The 18,653-nt window shown below is 37.8% G+C and overlaps 1 protein-coding gene across 4 annotated transcripts in view; it reads right to left on the bottom strand.

The window, feature by feature from the left end:
• The window catches only part of LOC120860261 (receptor-type tyrosine-protein phosphatase delta), a 563,312-nt gene that overhangs the window by 62,858 nt on the left and 481,801 nt on the right, over positions 1-18,653 (bottom strand). For all 4 annotated transcript variants that reach the window (XM_040236052.1, XM_040236053.1, XM_040236054.1 and 1 more), the window contains one exon: positions 3,791-3,966. In XM_040236052.1, the coding sequence (XP_040091986.1) occupies positions 3,791-3,966 (176 nt within the window). The remainder of the gene's footprint in view (positions 1-3,790; positions 3,967-18,653) is intronic.

The raw sequence follows: 18,653 nt of genomic DNA, 5'->3' as shown, positions 1-18,653 counted from the left end.
ATTTAGTGGTAATTGTTACGTAACTCATGTTCATAATAATACTCTTTTCACATTGTATTGCTTCAAGATAAGTGCAAGTAGCAGCCAGCATGTTCTATTATAGACATTTTACAGGCAGATTAACACACTTCCTGTGTCAGGGTCTCCATTCTGGAGAGTCTGTCAAAGGCAAATGCAAAGGGACCCCATGTTCTGAGCTACACTCTCCTGTTGACTAGGGTGCATGGCTGTGCAACCCTGGGCTGGGAACAGGGGGCAAAACTGACTACGCGGAGTGACTCTTGTGTTTGGTTAGGGTTCGCCAACAACCACAAAGAAACAGACTCACTTCATTTGGGAACAAAACTTGATTTATTTGGAAGCCAGCTTTAGGAGAAACTAAAGCTATAATGATAAGGGCTCTAACTTCTCTATTTCAACCAAAAAATAATAGTGTAGACTCATTGAGACACCTTGTCGCATTCTTTATCTAAGGTAATATCCACATTAACGTTTCCATGTAATCCAGAAAGGAGACTTTGAGGTGTCCAGCAGCTTGCTTAAAGTCACATAGCTAGTGTGCACTAAAGTTGGGCTCTAAACTCAGACATGTGACTGCAACCCAGACTGTTCCCTGCTTGGAACTGTCAGGTAGATTCCTCTGATGGTGGTGTCCCCAGGCAATTCTGGGCAGTATCATGCAATCTCTTCTTCCTATTCTCTCTTTCCCACTTCAGTTAACAGGTATTCCTGATTACTTGTAATGCACAGAAGTGTTTACACACATACACATGCCTTTTTTTTAATAAGCCAAGGGGATGAACTTTGTTTTAGGAACCCAAGCAAGCCTTCATCAAAATAACGAAATTTTAAGCTTTAGCCCTTGGAGAAGTGATTTGTTTAAGCTGCCTGGACCTTTATGAGAGAAACTACAGCAGTTTCTAAATAAAGCCAAGTAGATAATATGACTGCTTTGAAGTTGGCTGCTGGGAACTGAGAATTCAGTGAGTTGCAGGTCAGCCCACATAACCCTAAAAGTTCCCCAAGTATGGAGCTATATATTTCAGCAACAACTAACCACTGTTTAAAACACTGTATAGCAAAATTTAACCTATGTTCTTGTTTTGAAAATCCAGGATGCTTTCCCCTTGCTTCCTGGGACTTTAGGGGAAAGAGCAAGTGTACAGGGGAAACTGAGGTCAGAGGATGTGGGGGAGGAAGATGAAGAGCAGGTGAGATAATTTGGGGGTTCAGTGCTTTGTTGGATCTCTCCAGGGCATTTGGTCATTTATTTTCAAGTGTTCTAGACTGAAGAACAAAGGCTTTGGGGATCAGAGTATCATTTGTATAGCCAGGGTTGATGATGATTGAGATCTCTCAGTATTGGCTTATGTGGGTCATCATAAGTTTGGGTACAGACAACCATCACAGAATAAAAAGCACAAGGCAGCACTTTATTCGGCCTCCTCAGGTCATTTAACAAAGGAGAGAGCTAACTTGCAAGAGCAAAGAGTAATTAATGAAGGGAACAAACAGAGTTCATTTAGTAACTTCCAAATAAGTTTCTCTGTCTGAGGTGGGAGAAAAAAAGGTAGCCTGCAACAGAAAGATAAACTGTGGGTATTTAAGTCACAATGCCTTCCACTAAGAACTGCTCATTACCATCACATGTTGCACTGGCAGTGGGGCCAGTTAGAACTAACTTTATTATTAGAAGCAATTAGGGAGAAAAGGGGCAGAATTTCATTTGGTTATTTCAAAACAAGTTTCTGTGCATGGCTTAATGAAAGCCTGCAGTGTCAAGATAAAAATGTGTGTTTTACTGAAAACAGCTTTTGCAAATGACTGCTTGTTACCAGCCAGTATCTCTAGGCAGAGCAGTCTGGGTAGGTTGGATTTACATGCATACTGTAACATAATAGTTCAGCTGCCTCTGCTTCACAGATGTGCTAACAGGCAGTATGGCCTCGTGGGTAAGCACATGTGTTGTGGAGACAGACTGTCTGTTTTCAATTCTTCATTCTGACCTTGGTAACTGAAAGAGCTTGGGTGACCTTCTGGAATGTCCTGGCCTCAGTTTACTCATATATAAAGTGGAAATCATAGTAGTGTTTATCTCATGGATTGTTGTAAAATATCAATGTACCCAGTATATGTTAGACATTGTTAAAATTATTAACAACTGTATCCAAGAATCATTTGGATAGGAGTTGCTTTAAGGAAAGGGCTGGTTATATATAGGGGTTATATAGAGTTTACCTTGAGTATGAGTTAATAAAGATCTATTTACATCTTTCAAATGGTATTTGAATGTAATGTGTAACACATATATGTCTTCACAGTCATACAAGTTTTTTTTAATCTAAATTCATTTCAGACAATATTTTTGTAGAATTCATATTCTGAAAAGATCTGATTGCTTTTTAGCTTTGCTAAACCAGTTGTGTTCCATGTTTATTGATTTCCCAGTTTTAAAGTAACAGCTGGGACTTTTTATTTTCTCCGAAGTCTGAGCTTTTTCCTTAGGGATCTCCTGGGCAGTTTTCAACTCCTCTCTCATAGACACACTGGGGCTAAGAGAAACTGCCATGTATTGAGCTTAGAAGAATGTTTAAAACCTGGCTGTCACACAACAAATGAGGACTCAGGCTTTGACTTCCTTTTAAATATCCTTTTTGAGAATACTGTGACCCCAGTAAAAGAGCCCTCTCACTGTTAGTTTCAAACTCTGCCCCGAATGCCCCACACTTCAGGGAGAGTATATGCTGTCTTCAGTGATTTGTCAGACTTATTCCTTAAATTCTCAAGGTTACAGACTGATTTTCATCAAATGGCTACAATATTTGCATGTACACTTGGGAATGTGGATACTGCTTACCCATTATGTTCTAGTTTTGCAAATCAAGAGCATTTAACCAATATGCCATGCTTCATAATACTGGATCCATATGATGAATAAAATTACTTTCTTAGACCTTACTAAGCAGTGACTCTGTTATTAAAACCTATTCATTTTGAAGAAGGCTAAACTAGCAAAATGCCCTCTATATTTACATGTTTTCTCAGCTGTGTATTAACCCACATCATTTTTCTGGCTGCCCTGACTTAATTTATGATAATTTGAATAATTTTTGAAAGGACCCTCTTTCACAGAATTTTAGATTTTCACTGCAGATTATGAGAAAGAAAAAGTTGAAAATGTCAGGAAGTACATATTATTGGGGTTTTCCCCCCAAATCTGTGCATTGCTATTAAATGTGAATTTTAAAAAGATATCCAAGTTGATATTTATTTATCTAGCCAAGGTGCCTACTTCTCTGAGTGCTATTTGTTTTTCCTTTTAGTGATCATACACATCATGAGATAATTCCCTTTTTGAAAGATACAAAAGAATGTTAAAGCATGATTTAGTCTAAGCTGTTGATAGTCATATTTGCTGCTGTGTCACTTCAGTTGTGTCCAACTCTGTGCAACCCCACAGACGGCAGCCCACCAGGCTCCCCCATCCCTGGGATTCTCCAGGCAAGAACACTGGAGTGGGTTGCCATTTCCCTCTCCAATGCATGAAAGTGAAAAGTGAAAGTGAAGTCGCTCAGTCGTGTCCGACTCTTAGCGATCTCATGGACCGCAGCCTACCAGGCTCCTCCGTCCATGGGATTTTCCAGGAAGAGTACTGGAGTGGGGTGCCATTGCCTTCTCCGGATAGTCATATTTAGTGGCTTTTAAAGAGTCAAAACTTGAAATCTTAGATTCTGACCAAAACTATCTGAGGGAAGATTTTAAGAGGGAGAAGGTAGATATTCATCCTTACCCTGGATCGCTCTTCTAGTTTTGTCATCATAACAACTGTGGCACTCCGTTGTTCCCATATCATTCTCCAGAAGTCCCCGAATGTTTCCGGTAGAGATCCCTGTGTTGCGATATAGGCATTTTGTTTCCTGTAGCCATCTATGTAATTGGCATTCACATAGTCACTTCCTGGGATACCTGTAAAGCAAGGAGTGGTATGCAACTACGTTAACATATCACAAGAGGAAACAGCCTGGGACATGGCCTGATGACAGTGTTATATTATTGTTTCATACTGTATTAAAGTTTGGGTCTTAAACAGGATTAAAAATGGTTCTTATTGGGACCATCACGTTAAAGAAATACAATGTCTGAAGTGTTCAATCTTTGTGACATGACAAGGTAGACTCCAAAGAAACGAAAACACAACTGATTGTTCATGGACTGCCTTTTCTCTCACATGTCTTCTCCATTGCATCAGAAAAATACAGCTTGCAAAGCAATCATCTGGTCATATTCCACATTCATTCTCTTCTTTCTCAGACAAAAACCAAATAAAACAATGCCTGAGTCTGAAAATGCAGTATAGGGTGGAACATGTCCTAACAGTAAAAAAATTCTTTCCAGATTTAGCTAACGGGGAATTCATATATAAACTCATTTAGTCCTCGCAACAACTCTCAGAAGTTCAGTCATGATCTTCCTTTCACAAAGCAGGAAACTAAGGTGCACAGAGATGCAAAAATTGCCAGAATTGGTGGAGTCTGGTCTAATTATAGGCAGGCAGTCTGCTATATCTGTGTCTTAACCTCTGCAGGGTACTGCTTCTCCCTTAAACGTCAACGGGTTGTTGAATCACACAAATCGCTCTTTGGATGATGACAACTGCCTCCTAATTGGTTGTCTCATTTCTACTTTTGTCCTTTGCAGTCTGTTCTCTATTTCGATAAGAGCAGTTTATAAAAATATATTTCAGACACTGAATGTCTCTTCTTCAAACCCAACAATGGCTTCTCCTTATACTTTAAATAAAACCCAAATTCTCAACAATGGCTACAAAGCTCTGTACTTCTCCAACTCATCTTGTCGATCATCTACTCACTTTCCAGTCTCTAGACCCTGTCCTGCTTCTACATGCTGGCTTTGTTAGAAAACATTATTCCGCTAGCTTGGTGCCATCCCACGTCCCACAACACACTCTCTGTCTCCTTCCCACCAGAAAACACTGAGCCTCCATCTCAGGGGGCCTGTTCTTCATACCCTGGGACCTCAGAACTCTCTTGGCAACATTGTAATTATAAATTTAATTGTTCACTTGCATATTGCTTGTGTTATTTGCCTCTAGACCACATATCTTTTATTTACCTTTGCTATCCCTGGTGACAAAAAGAGTAAATAATTTGCCCAAGTTCCAACATTGAATAAGTGGCAAAGTTGTAACATAATACAGATATTCTGATTAAAAGTCTAATTTTCCTTCAGCACAGTGCCTTTATAAGGGTTACAGGGAAGTCTGAACTTCGAAGAAGAGTGACCAGAATGATGATGGAAATCAAAGCTATTTTGTATGAGAAAGGAATATATATTAAAACCCAGCAAAAAAATAGGAGTTGGACATAAGAGTTGCCCATGAGTCAAGAGAGGTTGAGGATTACTTTGTTGAGACCCAAATCTTTCAGTTCTGAAGGATGTAACTACAGAGAGATGAGTTTCATCTCCAGTATAATAAAGCATTTTCATCTAGTCATTATCAGAAAGGGTATAGATTTCCTCCAGATGTAATGAGTTGCCTATTCCTGAAGGAACAAACACTTTATTGGGATATTAGCATGATACAGGAGATAGCACAAGAACCTGTACATGGTCCCTGCTTACTTTGGGAAAATATGAGTCTTGGATTTATTTAAAAACTATATATTCTTTATAATGGAACATATGTTCCCAAGCTAAGATTACTATATTTCAGTGATTGCCACTTGCAATTACTTTGACTGCTTTTCTGATTCCAGTTGTAAAATCGATCCTCTCAAGAAAAGTAATGAAAGTCAGATGGAGGCTACTGGGTTCCAAGATGAACACATGGATATGAAATACCAGCAGCATCAGTGAAAAGCCTTTTGAGCAAAAACTGAAATGCACGGTTGGTTGTAACATTATTCATCTATCACAGCTACTCAAGAAGCTGTTGGGGTTCTGGCAGCCCTTTGTTGATAAAGATCCTATTCCTCCCTGACACCACATTACTGCAGATTCAAAGGACAGTTTAAATAAAGTCCTCAGGTTGCAGCCACTGGGAAGCATGCACATCTCCATGTCTGCAGGATTTGGTTCTGAGCCAACAATGAGTCTACTTTATAACACAGGGAAAGCTCACTTTAAATAATGTAATTTAGCAGGCAACATTAAAGAAATGATAGAAAAGATTCTGGCTAAGGGCCTCACTCAGCTACCAATACACAGAAAACTTTTTTCCCAAGAAAATTCAAAAATGGAGAAATCTGGTTTAATGACTCAGAAAATACATCAGCTGGGCACTGTGCCATTTCTTCCTTATCAAGGGTAACAAATGTGTCTGAATAACGCATCTGAGGACAGAGGTGGTGAATGTGAGACACACACGTAAAGAAGCAGAATCAGACCTAGCCTGCATTCTTGCATAAACTTTAATCAGCTATTACATAATGAATTGTTTTTTGATGTATTGCTCAAGTTTGAACAATATGTTGTTATTATATTTTATGGGGAATAGGTTGATACTGAATAATAGTTGGGACAAAAGTACAAAACTTCTGCTTGAAAACTATTATTGGATCCATATTGTATCACCAAATGCTTTAAGAATTTGGGACTTGATATTGTGCAAAGAAGAGAATTGAAAACAATACTTCAGCACCTAGGAGAGCTAATTGTTCAGCTCAGTTCAGTTCAGTCGCTCAGTTGTGTCCGACTCTTTGTGACCTCATGAACGGCAGCACGCCAGGCCTCCGTGTCCATCACCAATTCCCAGAGTTCACTCAGATTCACGTCCATCGAGTCAGTGATGCCATCCAGCCATCTCATCCTCGGTCGTTCCCTTCTCCTCCTGCCCCCAATCCCCTCCCAGCATCAGCGTCTTTTCCAATGAGTCAACTCTTCGCATGAGGTGGCCAAAGTACTGGAGTTTCAGCTTTAGCATCATTCCTTCCAAAGAAATCCCACGGCTGATCTCCTTCAGAATGGACTGGTTGGATCTCCTTGCAGTCCAAGGGACTCTCAAGAGTCTTCTCCAACACCACAGTTCAAAACCATCAATTCTTCGGCGCTCAGCCTTCTTCACAGTTCAACTCTCACATCCATACATGACCACAGGAAAAACCATAGCCTTGACTAGACGGACCTTAGTTGGCAAAGTAATGTCTCTGCTTTTGAATATACTATCTAGGTTGGTCATAACTTTTCTTCCAAGGAGTAAGCGTCTTTTAATTTCATGGCTGCAGTCACCATCTGCAGTGAGGATAATATTTATATTCTGAAAATAATGTGAGGATCCTCTTTATATATTTTGACATTTGTCTGTAAGTAGGTAATACCTAAAATAAAAGAATCCTGGCAAAGTGCTTTACACACTCTGACAAAAAGACACTTCCAGTAAGTTCTATCACATGTTCTTTGCAATGTGGAGATGTGAGAGACTACTGTGTTCTCTAGCAGCTCTAAGACCAAGTGTGTCTTATATCCATACAACCCAACATAATAAGCTGCGCAGAAAGATGAATGAGAAAGATCTGAGAAATAACGGTGGCTTGTACTTCTAAAAAAAAAACAGTAACCTCATATTGAAAGCTAAGGTTAAAGAATAATGTGTTTTGAGTAGACAAGACCTCCATGTTCAATCTGACATACTTAGAATGATTTTCCAGCCAACTCCAATGAAAAAAAAAACATACTATATTGACTTTCCTCTAATGCAGTGCAAATCAGTGTGCACTACTAATTCATGAGAAATGTGTAAGAATTAACTGAATTCTGGGGCTATGTTAAGTAGAAATCTAACTTAAAATGCAGAACTGAAAGAATACAGAATTACTGTCAATCAGCTGATTGCTTTTATTTCTTGGATTTGTGAAGATTTGTCCAAAATTATGGTAATGGTGCCTTGCTTTTTTTTTTTCTTTTGAGAGGGAAGAGTTATTGAAATAGCAAGAACTTGAAAAAAAGATGTCTGAAACTCATCATAAGTAGAATCTGAGGACTGGTCCTGCTGTAGGCACTCTCTTGGTCCTAGGTCCTGTAGGCACAATTGGTCCTAAGGTCATTGTCCAAGAAAAACAGCTTAAAGCTAGACCTTGTCCTTTCCTAGGCATCCATGGCTTTACTACATTTTTAAAAGTAAGTTTTCATGATTTTCTATGCGGTTTTTTTTTTTTTTTCATTTAAAAATATTTATTTATTTATGGCTGCGATGGGTCTTCATTGCTGCACACAGGCTTTCACTAGTTGCAATGAGGGGGGCTACTCTTCTTTGAGGTGTGCCAGCTAAGGCAATGGCACCCCACTCGAGTACTCTTGCCTGGAAAATCCCATGGATGGAGGAGCCTGGTAGGCTGCAGTCCATGGGGTCGCTAAGTTGGACATGATTGAGCAACTTCACTTTCACTTTTCACTTTCATGCATTGGAGAAGGAAATGGCAACCCACTCCAATGTTCTTGCCTGGGGAATCCCTGGTGGGCTGCCGTCTATGGGGCTGCACAGAGTCGACACGACTGAAGTGACTTGGCAGCAGCAGCAGCTTCTCAGTGCCGTGGCTTCTCTTGTTGTGGAGCACAGGCTCTGGGGCATGCAGGCTTCAGTGTTTATGGTGCATGGGTTCAGTAGCTGCAGCCTGAGGGCTCCGAAGTGTGGGCTTAGAAGTTGTGGCACGTGGGCTTAGTTGTCCCCATGGGAAGTAAGATATTGGACAAGGGTTCGAACCTGTGTCCTCCGCATTGGCAGGCAGACTCCTAACCACTGGACAACCACGTAAGTCCTGATCTCCTATGTATTGTTTCGTGTGTATTCTCCAATTAATAATAGTCATGTATGCAATTCCAATACCAATAACAGTTATCATTCTAATCTAATCATCTAATAAGTGAGAGAACAGGCTAGATCTTGTCTTCATATTTTACCCCACTATATTCCATATTCCTATCTTCTAGTCTGTTTCATCAGTTAATGGACTTATTTTTTGTGGTACTTAAAAATACTACATACATGTTTTCCACTGGGTCTTTGTGTTTTGGACAAACCTTGGAACTATACAACTCAAGCCTTTAAGAGAGATTGTGATTCAAACATGGTTGGGTCAGGTTTAGGCTCTCATTTTATTTACTGGGAATTGCTAGTTACACTGTTGGTGGAAAAATAAGCCTGGGTGTGAAATTTGGGCTCCCTTGTTTTTTCTGTCTGAAAAATTCTGAGAACTTTGAGTTCAACATGCAGAGGAAATGCCATTTTTCTTCATTTAAGCATAGGATTAACACTTTAGAGCTTTATAATGATTTTCTCCCATATTATTTGAATATTAACAAATGGAGAGGAATTCTTGGAAAGATGAAGCTATTTGGTTTGAAAGAATATTCCTGATGAATAATTAACTCATACTGAGAAAGGCTTTAAAACCTTGAAAGCATGTTGAAATGTCCAAGAACATACTATCTGAGCTGTTTTGTCTTGACTGGGTTAAAATACTTTTTCTTTTCTTTTTTTCCCTTTTTAGTTTGATGAGAAATAATTGGGTCATGTGGGTCTCATTAAAAAAAAACTAAATAAATAAACAACTTGTTTTGCACTCAATTTTTCAGGTCAGTAGATAATTTGATTTGAAAAGATTTCTCTTGTTGAGAGGTGTTTATAACTACAAAATGTTAATAATAAGGCCTTATGCTCTTCAGTGAAAAAGCAGGACCGAAAATAGTACATAAATTATTTTATTAATGTGAAAGTAAGTAATCATACAGGTCAAGTGTGTACTTCAGTATCATAAAAGTTGTGATTCATGAAACAATACTAAGAACATGCTAAGACTTCAGAGACATTGACCAGGAAACTGAAACTCTGGGTTAGGGCTGCTGGGAAGTTGCTCTTTGACATCTGGGCAGTGGTTCAACTTGTCCAGACCTCTGACTGCTTATCTGCTAAACAAGGTGTGCTGGACAAATTGATTTCCTCAAGTCCCTTTAAGTTCTAAAATAAGATTGTGTCTCTGCGGGGTTCTTCTTGGATTCAGAAATCTCTGCAAAGTGATTTTAAGCTATATAGAGCCTTCAGTGGCTGTCAGAGTAGGTAGGAACGCATTCTGATGATCGTTCAAGTTGGTTCCTATTTCTTCTACCTCTGATGAGCTGTGATGAGATTTATAGGTGTGATTTATACTTTAAATCTTGACTAGAACCCAGTAGGGTGAAAAATAAACAGATTCAAAAGCATGAGGAGGTGGTAGGACTAGGATAGCACATGGTCTATTCAGGAAAAGCAGCTTTTCTTGACTTGTGGAGGTGAGAATGAGTAAGAGGCAGAGTTAGAGGCAAGGTGGGGAGCCCCACTCATGGCTCTAGAGGACAGACTACCGCAGCAACCCACAGTGGGCACCAGAACTTTAGCTCATCGGCTGGCTCTGCTCCAGCTCACAGTGTGGCATCAAAGCTCTAGTACTTTCATTTCCTTTCACTTCTACAAACCCTCTGTGAAGTTTGTGTCAAATAATTTTTTTTTTTGGGTAAAGCAGTTTATTCCCTGTTATAAGACAGAAGTACTCAAGACCCACTAGAGCACAAAAGCTACCTTTCATTTAATCAGTAACGTCTCCTGCTCCACTTCAATACACAAATAGAAAAGAAAAACTGTGTAACAACAATGAATTGCCAGGTAAGACCTAGACTGTAATTTTTACAACCCACAATTCAGAAAAAAAAAAAAAAAAGTTTACTTTGTTTGCTGGCACCGGCAAAACCATAGAACAGAAAATAGATAAACAAAATCAAATAATAATTTACTAGTAAATTTATTTAATTTCAAGGGACACAGGCCTTCCTTCTCCTTCAACTTACACCATGGCAGCCACTCAGAGCTGCATCAGAACTAGCAAAACGAAGGCTTCTCTTTGCAACATACCAGAAAAAACAAATGCTTCTTGTAAAGGCACAGGGTATTATCTGCAGAAGTCTCCCTGGATATGACTGCAGTTTGGCCAATGACCCTCCGCGCTTCTACCAAATGCAGGGTGATTCTTTTTATTTTTTATTTTTAGTATTATTTTTTTAGGGTGATTCTTTTTAGAAGTGTGCCTTTCTATGTGGGTACTGCAGCTCATCACCACTGTTGAGTTATGGAGGAATGGATACTTTCAGAGAGTCTGTGAACCCAGCCTTCACTCTCCCAGTGTGTTCTCCTTTCTTTGGTTTTCTATACCTTGGCTCTGCTGAGGAGGCTGGGTCATGAGAGTGCCTACAGAGAAGGATTCCAAGATTAGCCACGTATTGGGGACTTCTCAGCATTGTGGTGGAAGGGACTCCTTTCTAGTTAGGGGACACTTTGCCCTGAAATAAAGCAGTGTTTGGGCCATTGCAGTATGCCTGTTCAGCTAAGTCACAGAGTTTTGGTCAACTTAGCTGATATTAATACACATATACATATATGAAAGTTGCTCAGTCATGTTCAACTCTTTGTGACCCCAGGGACTATACAGTCCATGAAATTCTCCAGGCCAGAATACTGGAGTGGCTAGCCTTTCCCTTCTGCAGGGGATCTTGCCAACACAGGCATCAAACCCAGGTCTCCCACATTGCAGGTGGATTCTTTACCAGCTGAGCCACCAGGGAAGCCCAAGAAGACTGGAGTGGGTAGCTTATCCCTTCCCCAGCGGATCTTCCCGACCCAGGAATCAAACTGGGTCTCCTGCATTGCAGGTGGATTCTTTACCAACTGAGCTACAATTATTGTAGGGTTTTATTTCACAATGAAGTAGTTAAAATCAAATGCAGAGTATCAGCAGGAGTTCTGTCTGTAGGACACTCAAAGTGCCCGTCTCCTCATCTACATCCTTATATATGAGCAGCACTATCATAACATGCTTACCCAACACCCCTGTGAGAGTTTCAAATGAGTCAATTAATTTGAAACGTCTAAAATACACATTGGATACTGGCTATTCTTATGATCGATGTGATCAACAAAAATGAAATAAACCTACTCATTTCTGAATATTAGAGTGACAAAAAGAAACTGCAAATCTGGAAGGCCTCTTCCCTATTCTTATGTTAAAAAAAAATAATGGAGCGGACAAAAACAGTCATTTTTTAACTTTCCAGTCATGTACAACCTGTGCCTATATTCTAAAAACAGAGCCATACCACAGATGACATAGGTCTCTCTGCAGCGTTAGAGTAATGGAGTGCAGCTTCATTAGCACAACCTGCATAGATGTACCATACAAATGAAAAGAAATCCCAATAACTGAACAAAGACAATGGAGATAAAAATAAACTCAGAGCTTTCTGATTTACTCTTCGATTAGCTTCCTGGGACCAAAAGTAAAGGAAAAAACCAACACAACCGACCATGCCTTAAAAATGTTTTTTCTCCTTTCTAGGTAAGAAGCACTACAGGGGCAGGCTGAGGTAGGTGCTGGCAATAACAGATCCTCACACACTTGCTCTGCTGCTCAAAGGAGAGAGATGCTATTTAAATAGCTCTAATTAGTCTTTACGAACGCTGCAAGCACCTTGTGAAATCGTTCCAAGTTTCCAGAGGTTAAATCCCATCTAGCTTTCAATTTAAGACAAATTAAGCTATAAAAATTTGACTGTGCACTGTTCCTCAAAAACAAAGACGTCTTTATTTATTAAAAAAAGGATCACTCTGCAATAAAAGGATTAAATTTTGTCATGCTTGTAAATAATTAACTTGAAAACGGAAAGACTGAAAATGTTAAAGAAATGGAGCTAACTCAGTGATTGATGTTCTAAACAATGTGAGAAAAATGAACTTAACTAATATGGGGTGAGACTAGACAAGTTTTTATGTGTGAGTGTGTGTGTTTTAAGATGAGGCATATTTTCTAACCAACTTCCTTCAGTGGTGTAAGCAGAATTTCAAGAGCAAAATAAAACAAACCCAGGTGCCCACAAATTAGTCATTAGTGTCTGGGGTATGGGAGGAGAGGAGTGAGGAAGAGAGAGAGAGAATGAACCAGGAGAGAGGAAAAGGAATCATATTAATTGAGTTAATGTGGGAAATATCACATGACAGCTATTTAAGGACTTCTTGACTGAGGAAAATGATTTTAATTCTTTAATGTCGGTACTTCAAATGGAACATTTATATTCAGTATAATTAAACAATTATTAGAAAATTTTGGATAGATTGCAGCTATTGATTTTCTTGTGTTTGTTTTTAGTTGTTTTTACTTATTGAAAATATATACGGTTACTAGATATGGCCTGTAGAAAAAAAAAAAAGGATAACCCCAGCATGGGTAAGATATGTAACTGGAGAACGTTACCATGTGCTGACAGCTGTTTGAATGAATCAGTGGACATTTACCATTTAACACTGTACAGAGGAGGCTGAGATAGGGCTTAAATGTAGAGCACAAGTGTGGTGGCAAACAGCAATCAACAGTACAGGAGAGTATCAGTAGTTTCTTCTCTTTTACTTTTTAAATTTAGATTTATCGTAGCAGCAGTGATTCTGAGAGCTGCTCTCTCATTTTAAAGGTGCTAAACTGCCCATCTCACAAATAATCAAGTTGTTGTAACATCATCTATTTTCTTTACAGTTGGAATTTTTTTTTGAGTTGTCCCTATCATGCAAATCAAATAGCAGATAATATATTTTGGATTTCCATTTAAAAGAACACATTCTTTCCCTTGTTGAAATCTGTAATGCTATTATAGATCTGGTTTTCATTTATCAAGCACCAATGTTTTCTTTTGCTTCACAGAGTGCTGCAAATATATGCAGCTTTTTCATTTGGATAGTATTAATTCTTCCATAGATCATAAACAAAAGATATTCCATCTGTGGATAAAAGGAACTATCGATAGTAGTAATAAAATTCACAACAGTAATGATATTTCCCAGTATTTACTAGGCATTTTCTTTTTGCCAAACACTCATCTAAAGGCTTTATATGTATTAATTCATTAATTCTCCTAATAATCCTAGGAGGCAGGCATTATTATTATTAATTCTATTGCACAGATGAGGAAACCAAGGCACAGTAACTTATCCAAACAAGTTTTCAGAAGCAAAAAGAGCCTGGGATACTTTAATAGGAAAGAAGTTCTTGAGAAATACACACAGGCCCTTGTAGGAAGGTACCCATTACAGAGATGAAGTGAATGATAAATGAATGGTTTGAAACTAAATATATTCCCCCCAAACTAGGAAAAAATAAAACAAACCCATATTTTACTAAACTGCTTTTATCAGATTACAAACACTAGTGTTAAAAATGAGTATGGCATGAAGTGCTTTATTCTTTGTCATTTCTAACTCTTAGATAAAACCATTTAAACCTGGTTTTGTAGGAGAGACACATACGAGCCAATAATTCCATTTGGGTAAACCCTCTGGATTAAATGTGCCCTCCTCCCCATTCAAAAGAGCTAATAATTTCTTAATGTCCAAGATTTAATACTTATCTATGATCTTTGGATTTAGAATCAACCTTCATAATTTTTCGGAAGAGCAGGGACAATTGTGTATGTTCTCATTTTAGGTAGAACCAGAACGAAAGGACACTAAGTCAGTGCTCCCTAAATTGAAGAAGACACTTGCAAAGAGACTGTGTCCGTGATCTCTATGAAATTAGTATACAGATGTGTGTATGTGCCTTTTGTTTGCAAGTGGAATTTGAAATGTTCATCACATTCTAAGAAGGAATCAGCTTCCCCCAAAGGGTTAAATGAAGTAAATGACATGCCCAAGGTCACATAGCTGCTAAAACCGGGATTTAGTTTCCAGTCTTCAGTCTTATTTCTCTTTCTTCTTAAGATACCTCCAAAAATATAGTACTATTAAACAAATTATCCATCTGAAAGCCTTTTATAAGTTGCTCATTCTTTGGAAAAATTCACTTTAGCTTAAGTCTAAGAACACAATTGAAGAACTCTGGCTCTAAGATTTCTACCATAAGTGTTTTAAAATATATATTTCAAAATTCCTAGACAGTTTTCCCAGTCAAAAGGACAGTTTTTGAATTAGGCTGACATGTATAGGCTCCATTATCATGATTCAAAAGTGGCTATAGTCCCAAGTTGCCTTTCGGAGAGAATAGCCGTCTTGAGTCCATTTGACTCATATGTGACAATTTTGGCTCTGCCAGTTACTAGCTAATGCCTATAAGAAAGTTACTCGACTTGAAAAAGTTTAACAGTTTCCTCGTCTCTTAATTTTGTATGATAATGACTAGCTTTCGAGGTTGTTCTATACTATCAATAAAATCTATACATGACTTTATACACTATATATAAAATCTAAGACATGATGCCCAACAAATGGTAAATACCAAGACAGTCATGTCTATCATAATGTCTTGTCTTTGTTGTTTAATTTAAAAGGAGAATTTTAAATTTTGCTCTTGACATAGGCCTGGACAATGACTTAAAAAAAAAATTCCATGTTAGTATGGCTTTAAGGTGAAATGCTAATTATAACCTACTAAGAGAAATGTGGTACTAGCAGCAGTGAAGAATCACAGTTTAGGGAAAAAAAAAAAATTTATTCTGGACTGTGATGGATAGTTACATACAAGGCATTACAATAAATAATCTGCCTCTAATTGATACTCCTGAACTTACAAGAAGTTTAAGATACAAAAGAAGATATTTGAGCTAAGAAAATCACCCATTAGGGACAGATGTAACATTCTGCAGCTGTAGGAGTCTGATGCATCCAGGTCACTGATGATTCCCTATTTTATGTTGTAGCCTCAGGAAAGTTAGACCATAAAAAGAGAAAAGAAATACTAAAATGTGAACTTTGTGTTAATATGAAATGATAAAATGGATTATTTTAGTCAGAAAGGCAAGGCCGGGTGTTCGCATCCATGCTAAGTTACTTAGTTAAGTCACATTCTGTATCAGCAGGAAAGCAGGGTGAGTGATGTGGGCCTATGGAAGCCTTGATCGAGGAATCAGAAGAATTCAATTCAAATGTAAGCTGTATTAGTTGTTCATCTTTTGCACTGAGACTCAGGGCTGATTCTCTGTTTGAGCTTCAGTTTTCTCATCTCTAAACATGGATACCTATCTATACCAATAAAATATTTATACTGTTGCTTCATCAGACTGTTATGAGTATAGTAAATAAGATAGTTGATGTGAAAACTACATAGAGCTAACTTAGAGAACTCAAAAGTGAAAGACATTAGCACTGTGAAAACTGATACTCAGAGAGGTCAAGGTGACATAACGAGTTAGTGAAAGAGTTGTGACCCAAACCCAGATTTCCTTGCTCTTTACATTTTGGTTTGGTCCCTTTCTGTTTTCCTACTTTGAATTATACTTTTTAGACAAGTTTGGAGTCTATAAGATTAAGCATATTATTATATATTATATTATGCACATATAAATATTAATTTCCATTTAGTCTTTTTTGACAATATTTTAAGTCACTGAAGTAAGTCCTATCATATCTCTCTTTCAGGAATTATTATTTTCTCTTAAGTACTGCCTAAACATGTTGGGATGCCAATAGGAACTGCACTGGTCAGAAATTCAATTGTGTTTTCATACTGCTTACCATCTAATTCAATAATTGTGAGCATTCTGTAATTAGGACTCTCTTAAATTTATTTTGCATTTTTCCCAGCATACATAAAATAATTGTAATTTGGAAATATACATCATGAAATGTCAGTATTTTCAAGTTCAGTAAGCACATCAGTGCCCATACACAATTCCTTATTCTTTTAAGTTTTTCCCTTGTCATCTCTCAATGGAAGAATGTTAAAAGTTTTGCTTTATTAAACCAAGATAAAGACAACACAAGTCACTGTGAAACTCCCAGTTTTTTCTTTAATGTCATCAGATCTCTCTGTAAAGTAATACAGAGAGAGTGATCAGAAACACTGAGAAGAACAACAAATGGATCCCATATAAAACATTCAACCACATCATGTAAGTTATCACCATGGGTGGAACCCAAACAAGCACATTAAATTTTATAAATTGTACATGAAGTCACATAGCATTTTAATATAGTCTAAAAATCTGGCTCTGAGCTATCAATGATCCCTTTACAGGAGAAGCCTCAGTTACTGCTTCTGTGGTTCCAGATGCTGGCATTTTTCTGTGCTTAAGATATAGGATGATTGCTTTTCCCCTTAAATATCTGCTGGCTAGGGCTTAGTCTAAGATAAAACTCTGTTCATGCTTGTAATCTAGATTAAGCTCTCTGTATAGCCCATAAACTTCAATTAAATGCTTCTAACCTTTTGCATTACACTTAAAATTGAAAAAACTTTTGGTTTCTAGGTCAGCTCTAGATTTAGGGTGTATTTGTGGATATAAAACTATAAAAAGGCACATTTTAGTCTGATTCAAGTGCTTTGGATCTTATACTGTAAAAATAGCATGGGAATGAAATGTACATAGTTTCCAAATATTATAATAAATGTACAAGGAGGAATATTCTTTGTCTTTTGACGTACTTTACTGTTATGATGGTGGAAAATAACAGGTTAAGGAAAATAATGACCTAGCAGACAAAAGCATAGGGAAGTGGTAGTATTGAGTGACCTAATTCTGAGGGGTTTGAAACAATGCTTCAGGGCAACAAAGGCAGCTTGACAAGTTCTTCAGCCAAGATCATGCCAAATGGGTTCCCCATTTCTATTCATTTATTTTATTTTTATCATTTACCTTACTTCGCTGATGACAAAAAAGATTTTTCTCCTCTATGTGTGACTTGGTTTAGTTTCTGTTTACCATGAAGATAATTTAAGAGATATAAGACAAGAAATTGCTGTTGTTTTTTACATTTTAAAATGGGAAGTAAAGTGTAAGCCCTACATGGTAATCATCCACATATACCATTCACAGTTTCTAACCAGGACCTCAAAAGAAGCAGCTACCAATATGACACTATCCTGTTTGAACTAGCATTGGTGAAACTTTGATAAAAGTGATCTTTTTTTTCAGTATGAAAAAAGGTTAACCCCTGAACAACTAGTATCTTTAATTTCCACAAAAAGATTTATTATTTGTTTTGTTTTGTTAGAACATTTTCCAACATCAAAAGTAAAATCAATTGTGAGAGTTTTACAAACTATATCTAGGTCACATAATACCATTTTGAGAAAATGGGACTGAGGTATGGACCTGCTCAAATGCTGAAAGATATAATAGTTCTTGTTCTAAAACTCGAATTTAATGTGCTGTTGCCTTTGGTGCTGACTTAGAAAGTTTTTAAGCAGAGACTCATTTTCAGATTAAATCTGGATACTAGGGAGGCAGGTAGGACTTGGTCAGGCTTATGAGATAAAGTGGTAGTAATAGATTTTGGAAGCAGAAAACAGGGAAAGATACTTGAACAACTATAGGTGAAAATATTTCAGTTGTACTATTCTAGAAAAGGACTGGGTCTGAAGCTGGTATTATTTAATGTTTTATAAAACATCTGGAAGAGAGTAAGCAGTGAACTTTTAAGTATGAAAAAGCCTACAACGCTCTTTCGGATGCCAGTGAGGATGAATGTGGTATGCGGCAGTTGGTGGCCCAGGTTAGCTGTTATGACAGAGTGAAGGATTTAGGTGACATTGTAAACTACCTTTTAAGATTAGCAATCCAATGCAGTGCTTCAGCCAAAAAGACTAACAAAATGCTGAGTGTTGAACACAAGCTCTTAGGTATTTTTTAAT

Source organism: Oryx dammah, unplaced genomic scaffold, assembly GCF_014754425.2.
Source record: "Oryx dammah isolate SB20612 unplaced genomic scaffold, SCBI_Odam_1.1 HiC_scaffold_11050, whole genome shotgun sequence".
NCBI classification, from domain to species: domain Eukaryota; kingdom Metazoa; phylum Chordata; class Mammalia; order Artiodactyla; family Bovidae; genus Oryx; species Oryx dammah.
This window is presented reverse-complemented; position numbering and strand designations above follow the sequence as displayed.